Source organism: Mastacembelus armatus, chromosome 11 (genome assembly GCF_900324485.2).
Source record: "Mastacembelus armatus chromosome 11, fMasArm1.2, whole genome shotgun sequence".
NCBI classification, from domain to species: domain Eukaryota; kingdom Metazoa; phylum Chordata; class Actinopteri; order Synbranchiformes; family Mastacembelidae; genus Mastacembelus; species Mastacembelus armatus.
Genome location: NC_046643.1, coordinates 17,497,749 through 17,520,927, shown reverse-complemented (window position 1 = coordinate 17,520,927; position 23,179 = coordinate 17,497,749). Strand labels below are relative to the sequence as shown.

The window sequence follows — 23,179 nt, the reverse complement described above, 5'->3', positions numbered from 1 at the left end:
CACTCCAGGCTTCATTTCCATTTTTTACTCACCAAACTAATTGTTGAAATCTCAGGAAGAGCCCAAGTTGCAAAAGAAAATGAAAAACAGGCTTCAAATAAATGTTTTGAGACCACAGCATTTGGTCTGGTGAGAGAAATGTTATAACAGTGGAGCCACAAAAACAAAGCTGTATTAAATTTTGTGTTGTAATTTATCACAAAGGAGGTTATGATGAATTGAGTTATGAATGTCTAGTGTTTTGGTTGGTTTTTGTCATTTGTCGAGACATCTGTGTGTGTGTGTGTGTGTGTGTGTGTGTGTGCGCGTGCACTCTGACATGTTGAGTCTGTAGTGCTGACGGGGGGTGGGGAGGGTATTTGTCAAAAACTTGTTTTTAAAAAAAAAAACGTAACTTAAATCAGGAAAAGGTGAGGATTCGGTCACTAAAAGGCAGTTTTGGGGATTACTGCTTTGAGTTCTACATATTCATCATTGGAATTAAAAAAATAATATCTTAACTTAAAAATAATAAGTGTCCGGTATTTCAGCTGTGCATAGCTAAACTGAATTGGACAACGTCATTTGCTGCACTAACTCACCTGTGCTTGAAGGCAGTATCAGACAAATTTGATGAAGAACTCAGCAAATTTGTTACAGAAAGCTGAGGATAAAGTTCCAGCAGTGTTTCCCCTGCAATGTGGATAGAAAACAATGACGTTACGACTCTTAATTGGCTTTCAGATTCTTTGGTTTGGATGTAGGTGAGGCTAAAGTTGGCAGCAGTATTTCTCTACAACAGGGACAGAAAGGACAGTTACTCTGAATTGGCTTGCAAAACCATCGGTGCAGTTAATTCCTCGTACTTAAGAATTCACTTTTTTTTTTTTTCTTTTTTTTTTTTTCAAAAGTCACTCCAGTAGTGTGTTGAGTAGTTGTTTGTACCTTACCAAGTCATTCATTCCCATGTTTAACTGAGTTGCATTGTTTTGGACCTCAAATACCTAAAACCAGACTCCATGTTTTGAGAATTGGGCTAATTTTACTCATTGTCATGTACTTTTCTCTATTCTGCCATTACAGATTAACTTTGGTAATTATTTTGTGTTTTACTGCACAAATACCATTATTGCATTTTTTTTCCTTCCTGATGTGTTATAGAAACGCACTGAAGCGGCACAAGGTATTACAACAACTTGTGTTTATCACTGTCCTCAACTGTTGTAACATGGAAATACATGCAGGGGCTATAAAATTCAATAAATTGCCCAGAAATCTACATCGTGTGTTGGCTCATCATTCTGTCAGTATTGTTCTTCATCGTTTACATAAACCTGTATTTATCTGATGGCCTTAAAAATATCTTGCTTTATTATCAAGGAAAATTGTGCCATTTGACCTTGGCGTTTCTTCCTAAACTCTTCACCAATCGGTGATCAGATATCATGAAGTCCCGCCCCATTGCCGTTGACGTCAGCTCAGCTAGCCAATAGTATTTCAAGAAAATCATTACGTAAGCGGCATTTTTTTTCCACAGACATAAAACGACTGACAGGCATTTCCACCAATCGTTTTGTAGGGTCACCGTCCGTCATCCAATCATAACGTGTTTAAATCTCATAGGCGGGCCTTAGCGGGACTCTCGTCTTCTTCTTTGGTACTACACGATTCAACTTCCGACTGCATCGTCCTCTGGAAATCACAACGTGAGTAGCTTTAGTTAGCCTGGTGTTTTCTGCATCGTGATGTTTCTTTACAAATATTTGCACATGGTCGCTGTTTTTGTTACGTTTGCTTCACTTCTCCAACAGCAGCTGTTTGTTTTGACCGGATGAAAAGCTAGCAAGCCCGCTAACCACTGCACTAGAGTTTGGCTAACGGTTTCATGCTAACATATAGCTTTCATTCAAAACATTAACTGCATCTTATTAATAAAGTAGTTAATGGTTTTATGCTTCCTGGGTTATTCCCTGTCACATGTCGTTGTTTGTACTCAGTTAGCCAGTGTTTCTTACCTGTTACTGCTCTACCTTCCTATGAATGAACAGCAGCTGTGTGAAAGGTTAAAGGGACATTTCACCCATTATTTCTTAGCTTGTGTTTAAGAAATAATGGGTCTAAGACAATAACTGGTCATGTCATTATTACAACATGTTCTGGTTTAATAGAAATTATTGTAATTGCCAGTTTCTAACATGTAATTAGTATTCAGGCCAAGTTCAAATTTGAAAAAACTAAGGTTAACTAATAAACTCACAGGGATGTGTCATAACCCCAGGTCTGTTGTTCATGAGTTAATGCATAAACTATATTAATATTGGTTTTAACCCACCTGCTCACTTACTTCTCAGCATGGGTAGTGTTTTGGCTGCCAGCTCCCCCAACCCTCCACCACCTGCCTCTGGTGGTGCTGCTGGCCCCGGGTTGACGGTGCCACCGGGCTTTGGGATGCCTCCAGTCTCCCCAGTTATACCCCCCACTGGCTCAGTGTCTGGGCAGCAGCAGCAGCAGGAGGCAGAAAGCTCTTTGCCTAATCCTGGTGCATTTGATGAGTGTCATCGCAAATGCAAAGGTAAAGATAACTTTTCATATGAGCCAAAAATAATAACTTGTAAAAAAAAATTGAAAGATACCTGTGTTACCTGAATGTCTTTTATCTTACCTGTACGTTTTTCTTCTCAGAGGTTTTCCCTATGCAAATGGAAGGAGTTAGGCTAGTTGTGAACAAAGGCCTTTCCAACCACTTCCAGGTCAGTTAAGAGCTTTTGAATGAGAACTGGCTGTTCACTGTTTTTGTCTTGTACACGTCTGTTTGAGTAACTACTACTTCAAAAAGCCAAACCGCATCTTTAAAGCTCCAATTTAGATAAATGACATTAAACTTTCAGACTGATAATTGAGCTTCATGTGAGTCCATGTGCCTTAAACCCAGGTTCTCTTGGCATCAGACAATATTAGACTATATGAATCAAGTCTGTCTCAGAAACTCCACTTCCACTGATTTTTTTTTTTTTTTTTTTTTTTTTTACTGTCTTTTAAACTTTCCTCAAGGTAAATCACACTGTGCTGCTGAGCACCATGGGAGATTCCAGCTACAGGTTTGGTGCCACATATGTTGGATCAAAGCAGACGGGCCCAGCAGAGGTATGCAGCAGTCTCAACTCTCAGCAGATTGTCAACTGTAAGGTGTTTGTGCTCTTTATGTCTTATTCTATATTACTGTTGTGTTTCCTCAGTTTTTTCCAGTCATGGTCGGAGACATGGACAACAGTGGCAGCCTTAACGCCCAGATCATCCACCAGATCACCAACAGAATACGATCCAAAGTGGCCTTCCAGGTAAAGTCCTGTTTAATTTTTCTTTCCCTGATAGAGATTTTTACATAGTTTAATACAGCAATGTAGTACATTTTGTTAACAAGTTAATTTGTTCAAATCTCTCATGTCCTCAGACACAACAGCAGAAGTTTGTGAACTGGCAGGGTGATGCTGAGTTTAGGGGAGAAGATTTTACTGCAACAATCACACTTGGAAACCCAGATGTCCTTGCTGGTTCTGGTAGGTCATCAGTCAGTAATGCTGCATAGTGGATCCAGTTTGTCAGAGGACTATGTTCTTATTTTTCAAAAGATGCTATATAATCCAGGCCAGTTCAATAAATTATGTCTTGTTGGTGTTCGCCTGTCAGGTGTTGTTGTAACACACTACCTCCAGTCCATAACGCCGGCTCTGGCTCTGGGAGGGGAGCTGGTTTACCACCGCAGGCCAGGAGAGGAGGGCACAGTGATGTCTTTAGTTGGCAGATACACAGGTGAGGCATGTTATAAAAATCCTGAAACATCTTGAATTTAGATTTCTTCAATTCAAACTGATTATTTTTTTTGTTTGTTTTGTTTTTTTTTACCTGCACAGGCAGTAACTACATCGCCACATTGACTCTCGGCTCGGCGGGGGCTCATGCCTCATACTACCATAAAGCCAGTGATGAGGTAACCTCTTCACCTTTCCTGTTTAATTTCTGCAAACACTCAGATTTTATTTCTGATACTGTGTCTGAGTTTATGAACCTGCCCTAAGAATATTTCCTGTGATTGTTTGAAAGTGTTTCGCTCTGTGCCTCCATCAGGATCTGACTCTCTCTGCTCTTCAACAGTTGCAGGTTGGTGTGGAGTTCGAGGCCAGCACCCGCATGCAGGACACCAGTGTGTCGTTCGGTTACCAGCTAGATGTGCCTAAAGCCAATTTACAATTTAAAGGTAGGGTGTGCATATTTGGGTGTGTTTACAGAGGTCATATGAGTTTATTTTCTATTCATACAGCCATATAAAACTGTCTTTGTCGCTCTCTCAGGTTCACTAGACAGTAACTGGATAGTTGGTGCAACGTTAGAAAAGAAGTTGCTCCCTCTGCCGCTCTCTCTGGTCCTTTGCGCCTTCCTCAATCACCGCAAGAACAAGTTCCAGTGCGGCTTTGGCGTTGTTATCGGTTAGACTGCCTGACCATCTGCAGACAGACTGCACAGAACGGACAGACTCACTGAGGACAGACAGACTTTGCCTTGTACTGAATGCTGTGTGTCCCATCACCTCTGTCTCTCTGACCTCGTGTTATTGGTTTCCTGCATCATGTTTCATCAATGTGGTAAATAGAAGATATTAATGTAGATCTCATGACTTTAATCCCCTCAGATGTTCAGAAGTGTAACAAAGAATGTAACTGGTCAGAAATTTGAGGACTCTCGGCACAAACGCAGACAGGCAGTAGAAAGACGTTAAGAGACGTTAGAGGATTACAGGGATCAGAGTTCAGTGCCTGTCGCAGTTTGGTTTGAATTTTATTCTTGTTTTTTACTGTAAAGTCTGTCTTGGTGTGCAGTGAATGAGCTTGTCATTTGTTGGTCTCAAAGGTGGTTTATTGGAAGGTGTGTATCTGACTGTCATGTTCACCACTTGTTTTGTTGCCTTTTTTATGTTGCGTTCATATGGAGCAGTATATATGACCCATATATACCTCTTGGAAACTGATGAATACCATTTCTTACAAAAACTGCACTTCTTGGTCTTTTCCTTCCGTCACTGTGTTGGTGTGAGATTCTGTGAAATTTGTTTTTAAAGTTCATGAGCGTTTAAAAGCATTGATCTCAGATAATGTGACAAAGAGGCATCAGATCATCTAAGACAAATGACAATATTGTTCATTCATCCACAAGTGCAGACCAGTAACTTTTTAATAGAGCAGGTTTTGTGTAAGCAAATAGCTTGACAGGATTTTTAAAATAGTAATTAAGACGTTAAATGAAGAACTGGATTGTCAAATTTTTATTTTATAAAATACACATTAGGTAAATTTAAAATAAATATTTGCCATGTGGAGGCTGGATGAGCAGTGAGGGCTTTGAGGCTGTTTACTGAGTGCGCTTAGTGAACGACTCCCACAGAACAGCCAGCTGAGCCTGCAGGTCCTGAGTGCTGGCATCCAGCTTAGCCTTCAGCTCTTCTCCATATGGAGCCAGGTTCTGCTGGATCTCTTGGCTTTTCTGGATCAGCTGGGTCTCAAAGCTCTGGGCCAGGGGGATCATGCTCCTCTGAAACTCCTCCAGGCTCTGCTCCATCTTCTGCCTTATCTCTTCAGTGTAGGGAATCATCTGGGTCTGCAGCTCATCCACACTCTTATCCAGCTGCCCCCTCAGCTCTTGGCTCTTCTGCAGCAGGACAGTCTTGAGGGCCTCTGGGTCCATGGCCTCAGCGTAGGAGTTCGCCTCCTTCTTCAGCTCCTCCACCTGCATGTGGAGCCGCTCCACCATCTGCTCAGCGTAGGGCTGCAGGTTAGTGCTCACAGCAGTCAGATCCTTCTCCAGACGGGCCTTCAGCTGCTCGGCCTCCTGGGTAAACTGAGTCATGAAGTTCTGGGTCAGAGGAGCCACCTGAGAGCGCAGAGTAACGATGTACTGGTTCACTGTATCAACGCTCTGAGAGATCCTGGCACTGTAAGACAAAAAAAGAAGTTATACATTGAAACCTGAAGTATGTTTTCAGTGTCATTGGGCTTCTTCATCACGGTCAGCTCTTACTTCACTTCCTGTCCCAGCTCAGACATTCTGATCTGGTTCAGAGAGTCCTCAGCAGTGAGTGTCATTTTAGCTACGTAGTCCCAGAACGCGTCTTTGACCATGTCCATGTTGCTCTTTGGAGGCTCTGGCCACAGGATGTTGGCATTGCACACTGTGGATACAGCAGCATATGTAGCACACATTTAACCCAAACACTGATTTTTCATTTTTGTACGGATCCCGACTTTATTTCAAAGAGAGAATTCACTCACCAGAGAAAACAGCAAGTACGAGAATCACAAGGCCCTTCATGGTTGAGTTTGAGTCTGTTGGCTTCAAATAAAGGTACTATTTAAAATATATATATATATATATATATAATGAATAGAGTCGCACACTTTTAAAATGTATTTTAGAATAAAATGTTTTACCTTGCAGAGGCAGCTGGAGTGTTCCTCGCTCTTTGTCTGAAGACTTGTGCTGGAGAAACAGCGTTCAGAATTTTTATAGCTGTATTGAAGGTTAAAGTCCTTCTCCAGGTGCCCTGCTGGACACATTATTGTTACTGCTGTCACTCCACGTCATACTGTAAGTGTCACCGCTTCTTCATCCTTTGGTACATGTACTTTCTGTTTAACACTGCTGTTCCAAACTGTGACACACACACTGGGTTTAAAAAGTTTGATCTGTCAGAACCAGAGATATAAACAGATATTCTCTGTTTTGTTTCTCATTGATGTAAAAACTAAAAACACCTAAAGTTTTTTTTTTCCTTGTTGGTCGGTGCTTTTCTTTTTGGCTTTGTGACCCGTCAAAATAAAGCAACCGCTCATCATAGTCTTTATTATTTAACTTATTAAATGGATGGATGGATTTTCAGAAGTCTGAAGTTTTCACATTCTCCAGCAAATAAAGGAAAAAGAGAGGAGGTGAAAATAAACTGGAGTCTGTGCAGCTATTAAGCATCTCACAACTCAGATCTGCCTCATGGCTCGTTCTGGGAAAGCAGATAACATTTAACTGGTTCTTATTGTTCGTGGATCTTCTGAGGGTTGTTGTTGTGCTTTGTTTAAGAGTTAGGTCTCTACAAACAACAAAGTTATTCATTAATACCCTGATCTGTTTAGTTGACAGTAGTTTATTGGAGGTTGGAGGCTGTGGTTGTTAAATCAGACTCTGGACCTGATCAACTGAACACTGGTTTGATAGGAAAGTGACTTTTGTCCTTTTCCCTCTGTTTTTTTTTATTTTTTATCTGATCATCTGACGGTGCAGCCTGGGGTTGTTATAGTCTGATTATTATAGTTTCCTGTGGCTGATCAGAAAAAAAGTCTTATTTTGTTTAAGGAACCATTTTAAACCAAAACTATTCCCTTGTACTTTAGAAGCTTTAACCCTAGACAGACTAAAATCACAGTGATTGATGTTTTGTGTGTTGCTAATTTCTGACCTGTGCTTCCAGCGTGAGACGTGGAGCCAAAATAACGCACACGGCAATAAAAGGTGACAACAGCGCAGCTCCTGCTGGGAACTTCGGACACAGGTCAGCGATCCTGCTGACAGTTATTGGATCACATCAGTGCCAGTAAACTCTATAAAGGCTGAAGGACACGTTCAGTCAGTCTCACAGATCAGGATCAGAGGTGAGATGCAGAGTGGTTTGCTCACTGTTTGAATTACATTGATTGATTTGTTTTTAACTGGAAACTAATTTATAATTCATATGTTATTGAGTTAAAATGGGAAAATATCAGATAAAAGTTTGCAGGTGCATTACTACTTTAATATAACTTCTTTGTCAGTGTTAGATTGATTTTATTATTGATCATATATTTTATATATCATGACATTCCAGGTGTCCTTGTTTCTGGTCATCATGAGGATGTTTGTAGTAATCCTTGCTCTGGCAGTCCTCTCAGGTACATCGTCATATTGTCAAACACAACAGTTATATTACCTGAGGAAAATGCATGTGAGAGGTGCAGGTCTCTTATTGCTGAACAGGTCAGTTCTGATGTGTTCTCCCTCCAAAACCAGGCTGCCATGGGAGAAGTGTCCCTCAGGATGACTGGAGCGACTGGGAAGCCACTGTCAACAAGTTTAAGGATTATTTCACAGAACTTAACTCACAGGCCGATGAGGCAGTGAAGAACGTCCAGAGCTCCCAGATCAGCAGAGAATTGGAGTGAGTCTTTTTGCTGTAGTGACTAGTTATCACAGTAACCTGTTTACATATCATATCTAACCCGCTGTGAACTTCTGTTACCTCAGTACTGATATACAGCCCCTTCTGCACCCTTTAGTGTTGCTCAGGTAAACATTTTACACTCGTGCACTCGCCCATGATGCTGCTTTGAAAGCAAAATATTCAGCTGGTTCCTTCTGTAATGCAGCAGAGTAACAAGCTCAAACACCTGGTGTCTTGGTCAGTGTGCAGCCTCCTGTGTTAATGTCGGTATGAATGTATCTTCGTTCTCTACTGAGGTACAAAAAAGTGCACTGACAGTAAAGTTCAGTATTGGTATTTAATGCAAAGTGTGTAAGGGTGTGTCTCATTTAAATGAGGCCTTTATTTGTGTTGACCCTGAGTCAGTCTTGACCCAGTTTGGACCCTGAATACTTAATGATCTGTCTCGTCCTGGTAACAGCACCCTGATCCGGGACAGCATGTCTGAGCTGACCATGTACAAGGAAGACCTGCAGAGCAAACTGGCTCCGTACACCCAGGAAGCAGCTGAACGTCTGGGCAAAGACCTGCAGATGCTGGCCGACAAACTCCGCGATCACATGACCGAGGCCCGGGAGCAGATGGAGAAGTACATCCAGGAGCTGCAGACCATGATGGAGCAGAACGCCGACGACGTCAGGCTCAGGGTCTCTGCCTACACCCGCAAGCTAAAGAAACACCTCAACAAAGACACACAGGAGATCAAGAAGTGAGGGGGGCTCAGATGTTTTTTGTTTTTTTTTTTATTTTACCAACTAAAATTACAAAAAAATGAATAGATGTTGAATGTGATGTGGTGATAAATGCCTGTGTCCTTTTTCAGACATGTTGCTGACTACTTTGAGGAACTTCAGTCTCGCACCTCAAACAACATGGAGGACTTGAAGACACGTTTCAACCCTTATTTTGCTCAGGTGAGAGACAACGCCCAGGCAAAGATCACCACCCTCAATGACCTGCTGAAGACACAGGTGGAGAACATGAAGGACAGGATTCAGTCCACAGCGGAGGACATCAAGGAGCAGTTTGAGAAAACCACCGAAGACGTAAAATTCACCATGGAGGAGAAGATGGAGGAGCTGCGCATCTGGTTTCAGCCTTTAATCTCCATGATCAGTGACAAGTTGTGAACCCTGATACACCTCCTGTATGAACACCACCCTTACAAGTTTTTAAAGGACTCATAACCGAAGGTACTCGGCTTTAAAATAAGGGAAGTTTCATTTTATCACAAATGCCAAACACAGTGTGACAGTATTTTTCTGTCACTTGAATAAAAACCAGCCACGTAAAGGTCTAGTTTAGTCTATTGGTGATCAATACATGTTCAAAGTCTTGTTTCCAACAGCGTGGCCCCTGTTTACACAAAATAAATGATTAAACCAGAGTTGGGAAATTAATGTGCTCAAAGCAGAATGAAGTTTGTTTGAAGGTCTCAGGCCTGATGTTTTTGAATACAGTCTTTGATTCAACACACAGAGACCTCACTGGGAAAGTTTCAGCTTTTTAAAGATCCATGTCCTTAAGATCATTTCATAGATGCCATGAAAATACAAACATCATTGCTCATGTGTCAGTAGCTTCACGTAAACAAAAGCAGAAAACATCAAAAATCCCATCACTTTTTACTGTAAAAATATTACATTACAAAAGATTTTACAGATTAATACAGTCATGAAAATATAATTTACACATCTTCTCTCTCAACACACTCACTGTCTTCTGCCCTGAACTGCACAACACTGTCCAACATTACTGTGAACACACAGCTGTTCACACTGATGGAAACGCAAACAAAAAGCACCACATTCAGAAACGAATCCCAGCTTTAATGCACAAATAAGCCACAGTGGCAGAAATATAATGAAACTCACCGTAAACAGAGAAAATAAACTATTGTGCGTTAAACATTAAAAATCTTCTTTTGAACAACAAAACAATGGTCAACACAGTAGAAACTAAAAAATGACAAAAAGGGAGCCATGATGTGGTTCAGTAGCAGGACACCAGATTGTGTTTCCATGTTTGCCAGTTTATATATTTTCAGACTAGGACTAACTGTTTTTTTTTTATACAGGCTGACAGAAATAACCTACTTTGTAAGATTAGTAAACCGTCTGAAAATGTGTTGCAGCAACATTGAAAACACAAATGTCTTTTCTTGGCTCAGGAAAATTAGGTGTTTTAGATACACAAGGTTTTCAACAAAATGAAATCTCACACTATAAAATGTAACAAATGTTCCACCTCTACCTAAGAAACCTAAAATAAAACAAAATCAAAGTTTACATTCATGATTTTTCTGCTTCTAAATCCCTCTGGCATGAGCGACGTAGTGTTCATGCAGCTTTGAGATATCTGTAAACGCTTCCATGCAGACTGCACACCTGTGACTCTCTTCTACCAGCTCTTCGTCATTAGGAAACAAAAAAAGTGACATATGTTCAGACGAATCACTATCACAAGAGATGGAATCACTAAAATCCTGGTCTCGATTTGATCCTGGGAGGAGCGGAGGTTTTTCTGAATGATCCTGGAGTTGGATCAGCGAGCTGCCTGTGTGACTGGAGGACTGAGGTATTTCTGAGTTACTGGAATCTGGAAGATTACCATTAGCACCTGGTTGTCTTTGTGGAAAGTCAAACACTGTGTTGCATGTGGAGGTATCTTCCTCTTCTGTGTCTGAAATGACCACAGGTGGCTCTGAGGAGACCGCGGGTACCACATACAGGCGGTCTGGATGAGGATACCTGAATAAGTGTTTTTTATTGCTCACTGGAACACGATGTTTCTGCTGAGGCAACTCTGAAACGTCTTCTGGGTTTCTGCTGGGAACACGGGAGGTGATGGTCTCTGGAGGGCTCTCCTTCTTTTTCCCCACAGTGAAATGACAAACTTGATGTGCCTGCAGCAGATCTGTGCTCGAGAACGTGGCGGTGCATTTGTTGCAGTGATACGGGAATAAAAGAGGCTCCACGGTCCCCGCAGGCTTTGGTACATTTAGACGTGGCCTGTGAGTCTTCAGGTGACTCTCTAAGGCACTGTTACTGCAGAAGGAGAGGTGACAGGGGAGGCAGTAATGTGAGTTGGCCCCTTTATGAAGCTGCTTGTGTTTCTTCAAGTTTCTCAGGGTGGAAAAATTCTTTCCACATGTGCTACATTTCTTGGATCTGTGCTGTTTGTGGGATTCAGAAATGTGGACACTTAAGCTTTCATTGTTTGCAAAGGTGTCGGGACATAAAGGACAAGCATACGGCGTCTGAGCAGCATGTTCCTGCAGGTGATCGACGTAGGAACCCAGGAAGCGAAACTCCAGGTCGCAGTGAGTGCAGGAGAAAGTTCGGTCGGTTTGTCGGTGGAAACGCTGATGCAGCCACAGCTTGTTCCACTGGCTGAAAGACTTTCCACAGCGTCCACAGGAATATCTGCCACAGTGTCTGCGAATGAGGGGACGAGGATGAGGGCTGGAGCGCGGCTCAGATGCTCGATCAGATGTCGGGCAGAAATCTGAGATTGGAGCTGAAGGGCTGAAGTTACAGTCATCATTTGGCAGCTTTGACTCACATGTTGATGCAGGAGGTGACTGCATGCATGTAACCTCTTTTTCACTTGTTTCCACTTGAGGTAAAGGTGACATTTGCTCCACCTGCTCTTTATCTTGATTCTCCTGAGTCTGTGGAGCTTCTGGATCCTTCCAGGCTTCAGTCAGGGAGGATCTACAGACCCTTTCCTCCCCACTTTTTCTGCAACAGACTGCGCAGTGGCTCCTCATTTCATCTCCCCGGTCGTACTGTTGTCTGCAGGTGTCACAAGCATAAGACTGACTGTGAGTGTGTGTCTGCACATGCAGAATATACTGACACCAGTGACGATGAAGCTGTTTGCATATCAGACATTTAAAATACACAGGAGTGATGATCTGTCCTTCAACACTCTGAGAAAACAAGAACCCATCCACATCTTTTTGATTTGCGTCTTGTTTGTCAGAGCAAACTTTGTCCATCTGATGTGAGCGTAAAGATGCGAAGCTACTAAAAGATTTTTCACATGTGGCGCAGGTGAAGGGTGAGGGCCCAGAATGCACCTGAGAGTGACGTTTGAGCTCCTGGAGTTTGGCGAAACCTCTACAACACACGGTGCAGGAGTACGGTTTTACAGGCCAGTGAATCTGTTCATGAGCACTGAGCCTCGAAGCCTGGAGGAACCTTTCCCCACACACAGAGCAGGTGTGCTGCTCTCCAGCATGTGTTCGTCTGTGCATGGCAAAGGTTGCTCGCTTTGAAAACTCCTTCAAACAAACTGAGCACCAGAAAGGTTTAATGTGGCTCGGAGCAACTGGAGACTCCAAACTATCACCTGCCTGGTTTATGGTTGAGTCTTTAATGTCTTTTGTGTGAACGTGAAAGTGCAAGATCAGTTCCTCTTTATTTTGAAATTTTCCACCACAACAGGGGCAACAAACTGCAGGAGATTCTCTGTGGATTTTTAAATGCAAGTCGAGTTGGTAAAACTGAGCAAAGTTCTTGCCACATGTCGGACATCTGTACGGTTTTTCTCCTGTGTGGACGCGTCTGTGGACTGTAAAAGCTGTAATGTGTCGAAAAGAGCGGCCACAAAAAGAGCACTGCAGGGGCTTTTGTATTTTAGGAGAGGATTTAAGTCTAGGTTTGGCCCTCATCTCGCCTGCTTGATCACTCTGTGTTTTTACAGGAGTCTCTTGCTCTATATTTTCAACTTCCTGCTTAATGCTGGTCCCTGAATTAAATGAAAAAGCTGGATCACTGCAGTGTTTACTGATCTGAGGTCGCTTTAGTTTCTTTCTGACAGCCCATTGTGTTTTTCTCCTCCTTGGTTTCTTCCTCATCTTTGTCATTTTTGATCGTCCTTCAGGAACAGCAGTTGGACCTGATTCAACCGGTGGGATTTTATCAGCTGTTCCTTCTGACGTCTCACTTTTACTGTGTTCTTGTTCATCAGCATTTAAATTCATCCCATTTAAAGCTGCATCTTGGGTTGAAGAGCTGTGAGCAAGAACAGGCTCAGAACAAGAGGACGTGTCTTCTATTTTTACAGCTTCTGTTGCTTTCCCAGACCTCAAACATGCTTTTGTTTTCCTTCTTTTGCTTGTTCCTGGACTGACAGGAACTCCATTATCACATTTAGGTTTTTGTTCTTCACTAGATTTCTCATTTCTCAGTTGCATTAATGTCTTTTTCCTTGAAGTTTGTCTGACTTGTCTACCTCTTTTCTTATTTTCACCCAACTTCAGCTCTCCTGTCGGTGCCTGTGTTGTGCACTCAGATGTTTTTATGTTCCGTTTACTTTTCAGCCTTTTGTTTCCTCCTCCACTCTTCTCTGTCACACAAGTTATGGGGCATTTCTCTTTTGTTTGATCTCCTAAAGAAACAGAAACTTTATCTGCAGGGTCCAGTTTTAGGTCTTTATTTACTCTTTTGAATCTCCTCTTGCGCCTCATTATGACATCCTCTTGTAGGTTCTGACTTAAAGCAGAGACAGGAGGACTTGGAGTGACCTCTGTCGTGTTGTCAGACTCTTCTGATGCCACCTTCTTCTTTGGCCTTTTGCCTTTTGTTCTTCTTTTGATTTTGAGATTTTTGGACACGTTTTCAAACAAAGATGTAGTTGTGGTGCCACTTTCAACACTCGGGACCTCAGGGGCCGCCACACTTATGGTTTCTTCACCTAAAGGTTCCACTTTTGGTTGTCTTCTCACCACCAAACATTTCTTTTTACCTTTGACTTTTTTCACGTTTTCAAAATGTGCCTCCTCTGCTTTCACCATTGAGATGTTTTCATCTGCTCTGCCAGTTATCAGCTCCTCATCTTTTGTTACACTCTGAGTCTCGTCTTGACTTGCTTTGATTTCCACGCGAGACGTTTTAGTTGGTAAAATTGTGATGTTTCCACTTTTCCCTCTTGCTTCCTTTAGCGTTAGCTCCTTTTTAATTCGCTTTGTGCACCTCCTGCTTGAAAAGGATCTAACTTGTAGACCCTTCACATAACTTGTCAAACTGTCTTCAGACTGTGCTGCCGTGTATTTTCTCTGAAGCTTCTTTTGCCTGCAGGGTTGAGTTTCTGTGGGAGTTTTTATGAAATGACTCTCGTTTAATTCAGTTTCCATGTCCATCAGAGGAAAATCCAGCTGATCCAGTTCACTCTTAATATTCAAACCATTATCACAAGTTTTATCTTCTACCCTGTTCTTTTTTCTCCGGCCTCTGCCTTTATGTTTCCTCTCACAGTTATTTGTGATTGTTTCCTCTGCTGCCTGCTGCTTTTGACTGGATGTGCCAAACTGCACATTGATATCATGAGTCTCCTCTTTAATGGGGATGTTTAAAGTTACTGGATCCTTTATTTTCTCCACTGGTTTCTTTCGTTGTCTCCCTGTGTTGGTTTTTCTCCTCATAGTTAATGTGGGTGTCCCTGGCTCACAGGTTGGCTCAGTCTTTGTATCTGACATCTGCACTGGGACTTCAGCAGATGCACATTGGTCCAGTGTGCCGTCGTCACTAAATGCTGCACATACAGGCACATTCAGAGCATCTGCTTTGCTTTTTGTTGTTTTAGCTGCAGCTTTCCGTGGGTTCTGAAGCTGAGGGACTGAGTTACTGGCTGTTTCGTTTTGTTGTGGCAGGGAAACGTTTTGTGTTGAGAGCTGCTGAACAGCTTGTTGACGCCTCTTGCATTTTGATCTAGATGCGCCGATTTGCTTCTTCCTGGCTTTCTTCACACTGTTTTGAGGTCTGGGTTGGTCCTCAGTGTTTTCTATGGCACAGTTGTGGTTTCCAGCATGAAGCAGAACATTTTCATCAGCTGAAACTGATGACACACATGCAAGGATTTCTGATTCAGCAGATTTTAATTCTGAGCATTTTGCTCCAGGTGTTTTTCTTTTATACGTTTTGGAAGTTGTTGTTTTCTTCCCCCGTTTTCTTCTGTGTGAAGCCTGAGACTGAGAAAGTGGCTGAAACAACACGACTTCTTGGTTGTTGCTGTGCTGTTCGCTGCCACAGGTTGATTCAACCTCCTGACACAACAGATCAGCTTTTGCTTTTAATGTTTTTGCCCTGAATGTTCGAGCAGGTTTCCTCCTCTTTGACTTCAGGGCTGGTTCGGTGCCCCTGTCTAGATCCTCTCCATGTGTCTCTGCAGCTGCTGCTTTGTTTTCAGACAGAAAGAAACCTCCTCTAACATCCTGTGTCATCACATCGTCATTCTCTGTTAATGTTACAGGTTTTTGTTTGGTTCTGTTTTTCACACCAAGTTTTCTTGCCTTTTTTCGTCGTTTGACAGTTGGTTTCTTTGCTGAGTCAACACAGGAGATGTCTGCTGAGGTTTTTCCTAATAGTTCACTGTTATCACCAGTGATTTTCGTGTCTTCTTTGGAAACCACAGATCCAATTTTCCTCAGTTTCCTTTTCATCTCTGATGCTCTCACTGTCCTGGGATCCAACAGAGGTTCAGGTGCGCTGTGAGATCCGTCCAGCAGATTTGTGGATGTGCTACAGTCTGCTCCTGCTGCTCCAGAAAGATTGGATTCCTTCTTTGCTTTCCTTTTTCGCGTGGAACGTGTTTTAAGTTTTTCTTTTGCTATGAGTGGTGATGTTGCACTTTGACCTGCTGTAGCTGCTGATTTGTCTGAGAAGTCAGTTTCTTTGTCACAATCATTCTCCCTGACTGTCAGAGAACGAGCCTCAGTCGTGTCACTTTGTGTCACTGAGTAAACGGATTTGAAAATATCCACTTTCTGGTTTAACACTAATCGCTCACATTCTGCTAAAGCTCCACGGGAACATTTGGCTCCTGATGTCTCCAGTTCCCAACCTTTGGCAATTACAAACAGTTTGGCCATTTTCATGAGGGTTTTCTTTTTGAATCGTCGTCCAGGTTTATGCTTCTGCTGCTGCAGCATTTGATGAAAAACCGAGTAATACAACATTTTCTCTTCCTTCTGATGGGATGTAGGTTCTCTCTCACTTTCAGTTTGGACAGTTGGAGGATTCAGCATCTGTGATTCGACATGTTGCATGGTGCCATCTTTCTGGGATGTTTTTGGTGCACTTTCTGGCGAAAAATCTATGTTGTTCTCATCAAAAGAATCCACATTTCCATGTTTATCCCTGACTGAACAAGGCATAGAGTCTGTTTCTTGACTTTTAGATTGGGTTGGATCAAAGGGGGAGGCCTTTTGCTGAATATCAGCTGCTGGTTTCACCAGAGGAGTCACCTCTTCAGCCATGGAGTTAGACTTCAGGTGTGAAAGCTGATGTTCTTCAGTGTCTCTCTCCACATGGTCGACTGTGCTGAGACACGAGCCAGCAAACCTGTGCTCCGCAGCCATTTCAGTCTGCAAACACATCGGACATCAAACACATGAAGCTAAATGTACTTTCGGAAAACAAATCAAAGTGTGTACAGTTTGCTGGCAGTAAATCTTAAATGTGGAGTCCTAGAGAGGGTCAGTATTAATAATAAATAGTCAATTATAAATAGTAAAAAATAAAGATATGTGGGAGATAATTTATACTAATGTATATAACTTTTTTTATATATCAGCTTGTATTTCTTATTTCCTAATCCTTATCTTGTGTTAAGCCCATAAAAAAAAAGTTAATAGTTTAGTAATAATTGTCAAGCACCTGAAGCAAGGACTGCAGAAGACCATCCACTGTATCTGCTAATATGTTAACAGCTCAGAAGGCGTGTGTGTGTGTGTGTGTGTGTGTGTGTGTGTGTGTGTGTGTGTGTGTGTGTGTGTGAGACACATCTATGACAGTGTTCATTCAAAATATACACTAATACCCTGAAAACGCATGCAGACCTATGAAAATAATTATTAGTGGTGCACAGCGTCACGGACACACTGGTGGTTGGAGAAACGGGTCTGAGAAACTTGCAGCTACCGACAGACTCCGTGCTATTGTTGGGATTAAACCGTGTTCTTACCGCCTTCACCAACCGGACTTGGACGCCTGATGCTCCGCAGCTGCTAAACTGCAAATCTCCGCAAATGAACGACAAGAAACAGCTTCATCTCACATGCAGTTTGTGCAGAAATCTGAGGACTCTCATGTCTCCACTGTTGTTTTCCTGCAGGAGGAGCCACAGCAAAGCGGAAGCTGCCCCCCCCCCCCCCCCCTCAAATTACCCCCCAATCAAATAGTTTTTTTATTTTTTACACCAGACAAACTATATTTTAGTTTATTTATTCTCTGTGCTTATGTGTATTATTAATATAGATGTAGAGGTAACTAACTAAAGGCATAAACAATAATGAACGATTACAAATATATTTATTTCTTTCATAATAAGGTAAATTACTATTATTATTATTGTTATTATTTTGATTATTAAACAAAGAAGATATTACAGTACAGCGTTAAAATTCCGTTTACACATGAATGCACCAGTAATTAATATAATTAGTAATAACATAATGTTCATAATAAGATATAAATGGGTTATTTTGCTGTGTGAGTATTTGAGTATTAGAAAAAGTTAAAACAGGTCAGTTTAGCATAAATAAATAAATAAAATCGTTGATTGGTGAAAGATTAAAATATTATTCACACGTGAAGCTCCGGCACGGTGAAACCGAACTATCGCTTTTGCGTCATTTCACGCGCCCAATCACGTGTGTTCACGCTTGTCTTTCAGCCAATGACATTAGTCCGTCTCCGTGCGTGACGCCCATGTTAGTTCGCCGCACATCGGTGTTGTCACTTCAAGCATTTCCAGCATGCTGAGAGAAGAGAGCTGAATATTTGTCCTCCACGATGAGCAGCCTTTGCAGAGAGGTCGTCACTCTCCAGCTGGGACATTATTCAAACTTCGTGGGGACTCACTGGTGGAATTTACAGGTGGGAGCGCGGCGGCGGGCGGCGCCAGACAGGCTAATGGCTAATGTTAGCTCCGCATGTGTTGTCAAACTGCAGAGACTAAAAAACATGTGTGCATGTTGTGGTGGTTTTAGCAGACCGAGGGCTGGAATGAGAGTGTGAAGTTAGCCGTCAGGTTTTATGGTCCCAAAGCTGCTGATGTTCAAGTCGGTTTGGGTTTCTAGTCCAGATCTGTTGCAGGACTTACAGATGAATGACTTTCTAAGATGTTTGTGTTAGGAGGTAAAATGAGCTGCTGTTTCAACGGTGTTCAGTGAGATGCATCCTCAGTTGTCAGTGTCAGGATGTTCAGTTTGACTGTGCTTACATTCATAACTCGTCTTTGTCTGCAGGATGCTTCTTTATCATATGACCCCGAGACGCCACCAGGTGAGATCCAGAGTGATGTTGTGTTTCGTGAAGGTCAGACCCCGGGCGGACACGTCACCTACACACCTCGCCTCATTGCCATGGATCTCAAAGGTAAACTGTCCTGTCACAGGTTTCTCTACAGCAGCAACTGGCTCAGGTCTTTGTGTTAACTGACCTGTGTCCTAATCAATACAGATGTGATACAGATGTATGTGATGCTGATGTATATGAAGCATAGTAAACTGGGCCCTGCCTGTCACCCTGTAACAGGTAGTCTTCGGACGCTGCGGCAGGAGGGAAGGCTCTATGACGCTGGGAAAGACTCGTCTGCGTTGACGTGGTGAGTGAGAGCCACTGTGTGTTACTGCTTCTGTTCACAGATCAATAAACTCTTCTTCTTCTTCTCCTTTCGGCTGCTTCCTTCGGGGGTCACCGCAGCCAATCATCTGCCTCCATTTAACCCTATCCTCTGTATCCTCCTCACCCACACCAACTGTCCTCATGTCCTCCTTCACTACACCCATGAACCTCCTCCTCACAGATCAATAAACTGCACTTTATCTTAATCTTTATTTTATGTAAAGTGACACATCTTTGCTTCTGTGTGACGTAGGATCCATACAGACCCCCCTTCCTCATATAATACACAAATCCCTTTATTCATATCCAACAGCTTTTTTCTTAATATACATTTAAAGCATGTGTTCAAACAGGGAGTCTGCGAATGTATTTTTTAAATGTCTATTTATTGGTCTAATATAAACGTGCTCCATCTCTCAGGGAGGGAAGCTTCGTGATGCACAAAGAAAGTCCTCCTGAAAAAAACTCCTTTCTTCAAGATCTGGACAAATTGGATGTGAGTATTTATGGTGGACATCTTTCTTCTTCCAGTTTTTGTTTTTAATTACTTTGTTTTTTTTAAAGCTTTGGTATAAATGATATTCAGAAGTAGGAAGACATTGATGACAGGATACTGGTAAAGAGTAATACAGTTAAATGTGTTTTAATAATAGTGACATTTGTTTCTAGAAGGGGGAGATACTTGCTGAGGCTGATTTTCCTTCCAGCTCCCAGCCTCAGTGCCCAGGTAAGCAAGTGAAAAATGTGATTTTTATATCAAAGTAGTGAATTAAAGCCGTCGCAGTCACATTAAAATCTCTCAGCAGCAGGTTCAGTGACTGTTGATACAGTGAACAGCCGACTGGCTCAGGTCCAGAAGAGCTACAGACTGGAGGGCAGCATCAAAGTGTGGTCTGACTTCCTCCGGATACACCTGCACCCTCGAACCATCTCCGTCATCCACCAGTACAACCACGACGGGTAAAGCACGACACCAGAGTACTTACACTTTGTTAAAGCAAATGATTGAAATACTGGGAATTTCATTTCATCATAGTTTTTCACTCAGATTCCCAGATATTTAGTTAATTATATATAATCATAATAGTAAAACATGTTTATAGTTTGTCTGTTCTCCAGTCATAGGGCATTAAGGGTTTTGAGCACAAAATAGGCCTGTTGTAATAAGTGTGCTCTACGTAACAGTGAATCAAAGCCTGATGTGCTTCTTGCTGCCTCCCAAATACCACGTCACAGCAGGTGTTTTGTATTTGACAAATGAAAATACACATATTACATATGTAAGTGTAATATAACTCACATAAACTGCAAATTAGCTTGTGTATTATTTAGTTGGCAAATAAACCGGTGATTTGTTTGCATTCATGTTAATTGTGTGTTTGTGGTTGTGCAGGGAGGCTCATCGTCTGGAGGCTTTCGGCCAGGGAGAGGCTCTCCTTCAGGGGTCGGTGCTTGAGAATCTGGAGGACAAATTGCACTTTTTTGTTGAGGAGTGTGACTACCTCCAGGTAGTTCAGCTGTTCCACTCTTCTTTGCCTTTAAAAAGAAAGACAGAAACATCCAGGTATCCACAGTCCACATATTTTTCTGTTAATCCTTCTGTATTGTTCCTCTCTGTGCACCCTGCTTCCTCTCAGGGTTTCCAGGTGTTGTGTGACCTGGCTGATGGCTTTGCAGGTCTGGGGTCAAAGGTCACAGAGATGCTACAGGACTCTTATGGGGGGAGAGGCATCCTGACCTGGGGGTTAGCACCTGTCAGTCACCCAAACTCAGTGAGTCACAAACGCCTACTTTTTTCTTGAGTTTGTATAATGTTTGGTGAACTCTGTCCTTACACTATTGTGTGTGTCCAACCAGACTCCAGTGAAGGACTTGTACCGCCTGTTAAACTGCACATTAGGGACAGTCCACCTGGCCAGTCACAGTTCTTTTTTCTGTCCATTGACTCTTCGTGGTGGACTGGGCAGAAGACCCTCCTCTCCCACAGCCTTCCCTTACCTCAGTTATGATGTGAGTTGTTTTTTATATTTTGCATGCTCTATTTTGTTTGTTAGACCTTTGTGATGAGTGCTAATATGTGTTTGTTTGTCTGTGCCAGCCCTCACTGTGGTACCACTGCAGCTCTGTCCTGGCTTTGGCCCTGGATGCCCTCACTGTTCCTTACAGGCTGAGGAACAACAGCGTCCCCATGTGGCAGGTGGCAGACACACTGGCTGTATCAGGGAGAAAGGTGAGATACTATTGCTTTTTTTTTTTTTACATTATTTTTTTTTATCTCTATCTGTCATAACAGATTTACTGTAGCGCTCGCTGCATTTTGATGATTCATTAAAATGAAACGTATCACCAGTTTTCCTGCTCACTCATTGTGGTTGGTTTAATTAAAGGTGGTGGCTGCTTATGGTGCTGTCCCTTTTCCCATGATGCACGGCAGTTCACTCCCTGATGCACTGAGCGCCTACACGGACTCATTGCCATGGAAACCTCTCTCAGCCTGTCCTGAACCCAGCAATGGGCGATGCTATGGCCAGTGGACAACACTCAAAGGTTTTGAAGGCCAAAGACTAATCAGGTCAGTTTTATTGAGAAATTAGAAGCATGCATGTTGTCATAGCAACATAACTTTCTTTATGGATTTGTAGATCATTGCATTTTTGTGCACTGTTAATATTTTTTAAACTTTTAATTCATATTTCTCACCAATTCAGAAACAGACTTTGGAATAAGCCAAAAAATAAACCCACCTAACATGACTCAACATTTGTATTTTTAATATCTAGTAATAATTTGTTTGGTTATTAGTTGAAATTTCTGACATTCTAAATGATGCCTGTGTATTTATTTTGTTTCCTAATCATTGTGGGGGTCTTTGCAGCTTTAAGCTGTTAACACCTCCATGTTTTTAGCTTGACCACCATACATCTCTCAGAATCTGAGTGTTTCATGGAGTCAGGTTACTAATCAGTGAAGGTGCTAAGGATGAGGTCATCAGAGATGAGTCGAGATCAATAATTGATGAAGATGCTTGTAGAAACATGCAGCCGTAAGTTATCTGGTTAAAGATTAAATCTCCTTTAATGTGTTTCAGCTCTGTAGCTCCAGGGACTAAACCACCCAGTCCTCTACACAGTCTCCACAGTGGGGAAGATGTGCTGGCATCCTACATCAGGTCTTTTTATCCTGCATCTCCTCTGTAAGTCCCCACACAAGAAACATCCTTTTCCTTCTTCATCTCTAGGAGGAACAAAGTGTTGTAACTGATCTTCTCTTCCCATCTTCACTGGCACAGGGCTCTGCAGCTGGTGTCTGCTCCCAGTAAGCTGACGCCACCTTTCCCTGACATTTTCAGCCAGTCCCTCAGTGATCAGGGCTTCCTGAGCAATCACTTTGCTCCACTTGGCTGTGAGTGTTTCTCCTCTTACCTTTTGTCCTGAAACGTCTTGATGTTAATTAATCTTGATTTTTTTTTTTTTGCCATAGATTTGATATTTTATAAATGTAACTCTTCTCTGCAGCTCCAGCCCCTGTTGTGTCCTCTGTCCCCGTCATGACCTCCCTCCAGTCTGGGCCTGCACTCGGTCCGTGGCTGTCAGAGCTGCATCGCGGTGCCAGTGCATTCGACATTCGCCGCATGGCCCCTAGCTTCCTTTCCCAGGGGCCCGAAGTGGCAGACTACGAAGAGGCCCTGGAGCAGCTTCGTCTGCTGGCCAGATGTTACCGAGATGACAGCGGTGGGGTGCTGCGTTCCTCCTCTGAAGAGGATGATGACGACTGACATGGACAAACCTTAACCTTGCTGGCTGCTTGTTTACACCTGCATGCGCTCAAACAGGGAGAGGAGGAGTGAGGCTTCTGGTTACTGAAAGAATGGGACTGAAACACATGATGACAGTAGAAAAGTTGCTCAAAATCTAAAAGAGACTGACAGAGCAGAGCTGCAATATACAGGTGATGGAATATAAAGACGTTCTACATCTAAAGGAGGTAAATGTGTAGTATTTGGTAACGAGATGGGTCTAGCATTGTGCAAATGTTTGGACTGTTTACGTTTGCTCACATGACGGTTTCTGTAAGTAAATCTATTTTATACAAAATGTACTTTGACTGATAAAGAGATGGTGATATCACACCTCTGTACTGGGCATTAATTCAGGTGACTGACAAGCACATCTTCCAGTTAAAGAATAAAGTCAAATATTACCAAACCAGACAGCAGGGCTAAAAGGACATTGTGCTCACCCAAGTAGAAAATTAAAGGGGAGGCCTATAAAAAGTTCAAACCTGGTCTCAT

At 42.4% G+C, this 23,179-nt stretch overlaps 5 protein-coding genes across 8 annotated transcripts; 3 read left to right on the top strand and 2 right to left on the bottom strand.

Moving 5' to 3' along the window:
* Positions 1-1,637: 1,637 nt before the first annotated feature.
* tomm40l (translocase of outer mitochondrial membrane 40 homolog, like) lies at positions 1,638-5,027 on the top strand. Its single transcript, XM_026301167.1, has 10 exons — positions 1,638-1,685; positions 2,331-2,551; positions 2,662-2,729; positions 3,031-3,123; positions 3,216-3,317; positions 3,431-3,536; positions 3,667-3,789; positions 3,891-3,967; positions 4,132-4,234; positions 4,329-5,027. The coding sequence occupies exons 2-10, from the start codon at positions 2,332-2,334 to the stop codon at positions 4,466-4,468; spliced, it is 1,032 nt and encodes a 343-aa protein (XP_026156952.1). The 5' UTR covers positions 1,638-1,685; position 2,331; the 3' UTR covers positions 4,469-5,027.
* A 254-nt stretch (positions 5,028-5,281) lies between these two features.
* Positions 5,282-7,613, bottom strand: apoa4a (apolipoprotein A-IV a). 3 transcript variants are annotated; one of them, XM_026301168.1, is made up of 5 exons: positions 7,478-7,613; positions 6,459-6,679; positions 6,300-6,360; positions 6,049-6,199; positions 5,282-5,962 (listed from the first exon to the last, which is right to left on the bottom strand). In XM_026301168.1, the coding sequence occupies exons 2-5, from the start codon at positions 6,582-6,584 to the stop codon at positions 5,383-5,385; spliced, it is 918 nt and encodes a 305-aa protein (XP_026156953.1). In that variant the 5' UTR covers positions 6,585-6,679; positions 7,478-7,613; the 3' UTR covers positions 5,282-5,382. The 3 variants fall into 3 exon arrangements, with proteins under 3 accessions (XP_026156953.1, XP_026156954.1, XP_033181347.1); XM_026301169.1 differs by having other exon boundaries at positions 6,459-6,507; positions 7,478-7,612; XM_033325456.1 differs by lacking the exon at positions 7,478-7,613 and having other exon boundaries at positions 6,459-6,793.
* On the top strand, positions 7,531-9,641 carry apoea (apolipoprotein Ea). The gene is made up of 5 exons (XM_026301170.1): positions 7,531-7,670; positions 7,883-7,946; positions 8,065-8,212; positions 8,676-8,963; positions 9,078-9,641. The coding sequence occupies exons 2-5, from the start codon at positions 7,904-7,906 to the stop codon at positions 9,382-9,384; spliced, it is 786 nt and encodes a 261-aa protein (XP_026156955.1). The 5' UTR covers positions 7,531-7,670; positions 7,883-7,903; the 3' UTR covers positions 9,385-9,641.
* Positions 9,642-9,738: 97 nt separating this feature from the next.
* On the bottom strand, positions 9,739-17,372 carry LOC113126974 (uncharacterized). The gene is made up of 2 exons (XM_026301149.2): positions 17,225-17,372; positions 9,739-16,625 (listed from the first exon to the last, which is right to left on the bottom strand). Exon 2 carries the CDS (start codon positions 16,617-16,619, stop codon positions 10,563-10,565), a length of 6,057 nt encoding a protein of 2,018 aa, XP_026156934.1. The 5' UTR covers positions 16,620-16,625; positions 17,225-17,372; the 3' UTR covers positions 9,739-10,562.
* A 596-nt stretch (positions 17,373-17,968) lies between these two features.
* On the top strand, positions 17,969-23,015 carry msto1 (misato mitochondrial distribution and morphology regulator 1). 2 transcript variants are annotated; one of them, XM_026301158.2, is made up of 14 exons: positions 17,969-18,138; positions 18,510-18,639; positions 18,799-18,868; positions 19,309-19,384; positions 19,558-19,615; positions 19,695-19,848; positions 20,282-20,396; positions 20,526-20,660; positions 20,746-20,898; positions 20,987-21,118; positions 21,276-21,460; positions 21,977-22,081; positions 22,178-22,290; positions 22,404-23,015. In XM_026301158.2, exons 1-14 carry the CDS (start codon positions 18,055-18,057, stop codon positions 22,661-22,663), a joined length of 1,770 nt encoding a protein of 589 aa, XP_026156943.1. In that variant the 5' UTR covers positions 17,969-18,054; the 3' UTR covers positions 22,664-23,015. The 2 variants fall into 2 exon arrangements, with proteins under 2 accessions (XP_026156943.1, XP_026156942.1); XM_026301157.2 differs by having other exon boundaries at positions 19,692-19,848.
* Positions 23,016-23,179: the final 164 nt, after the last annotated feature.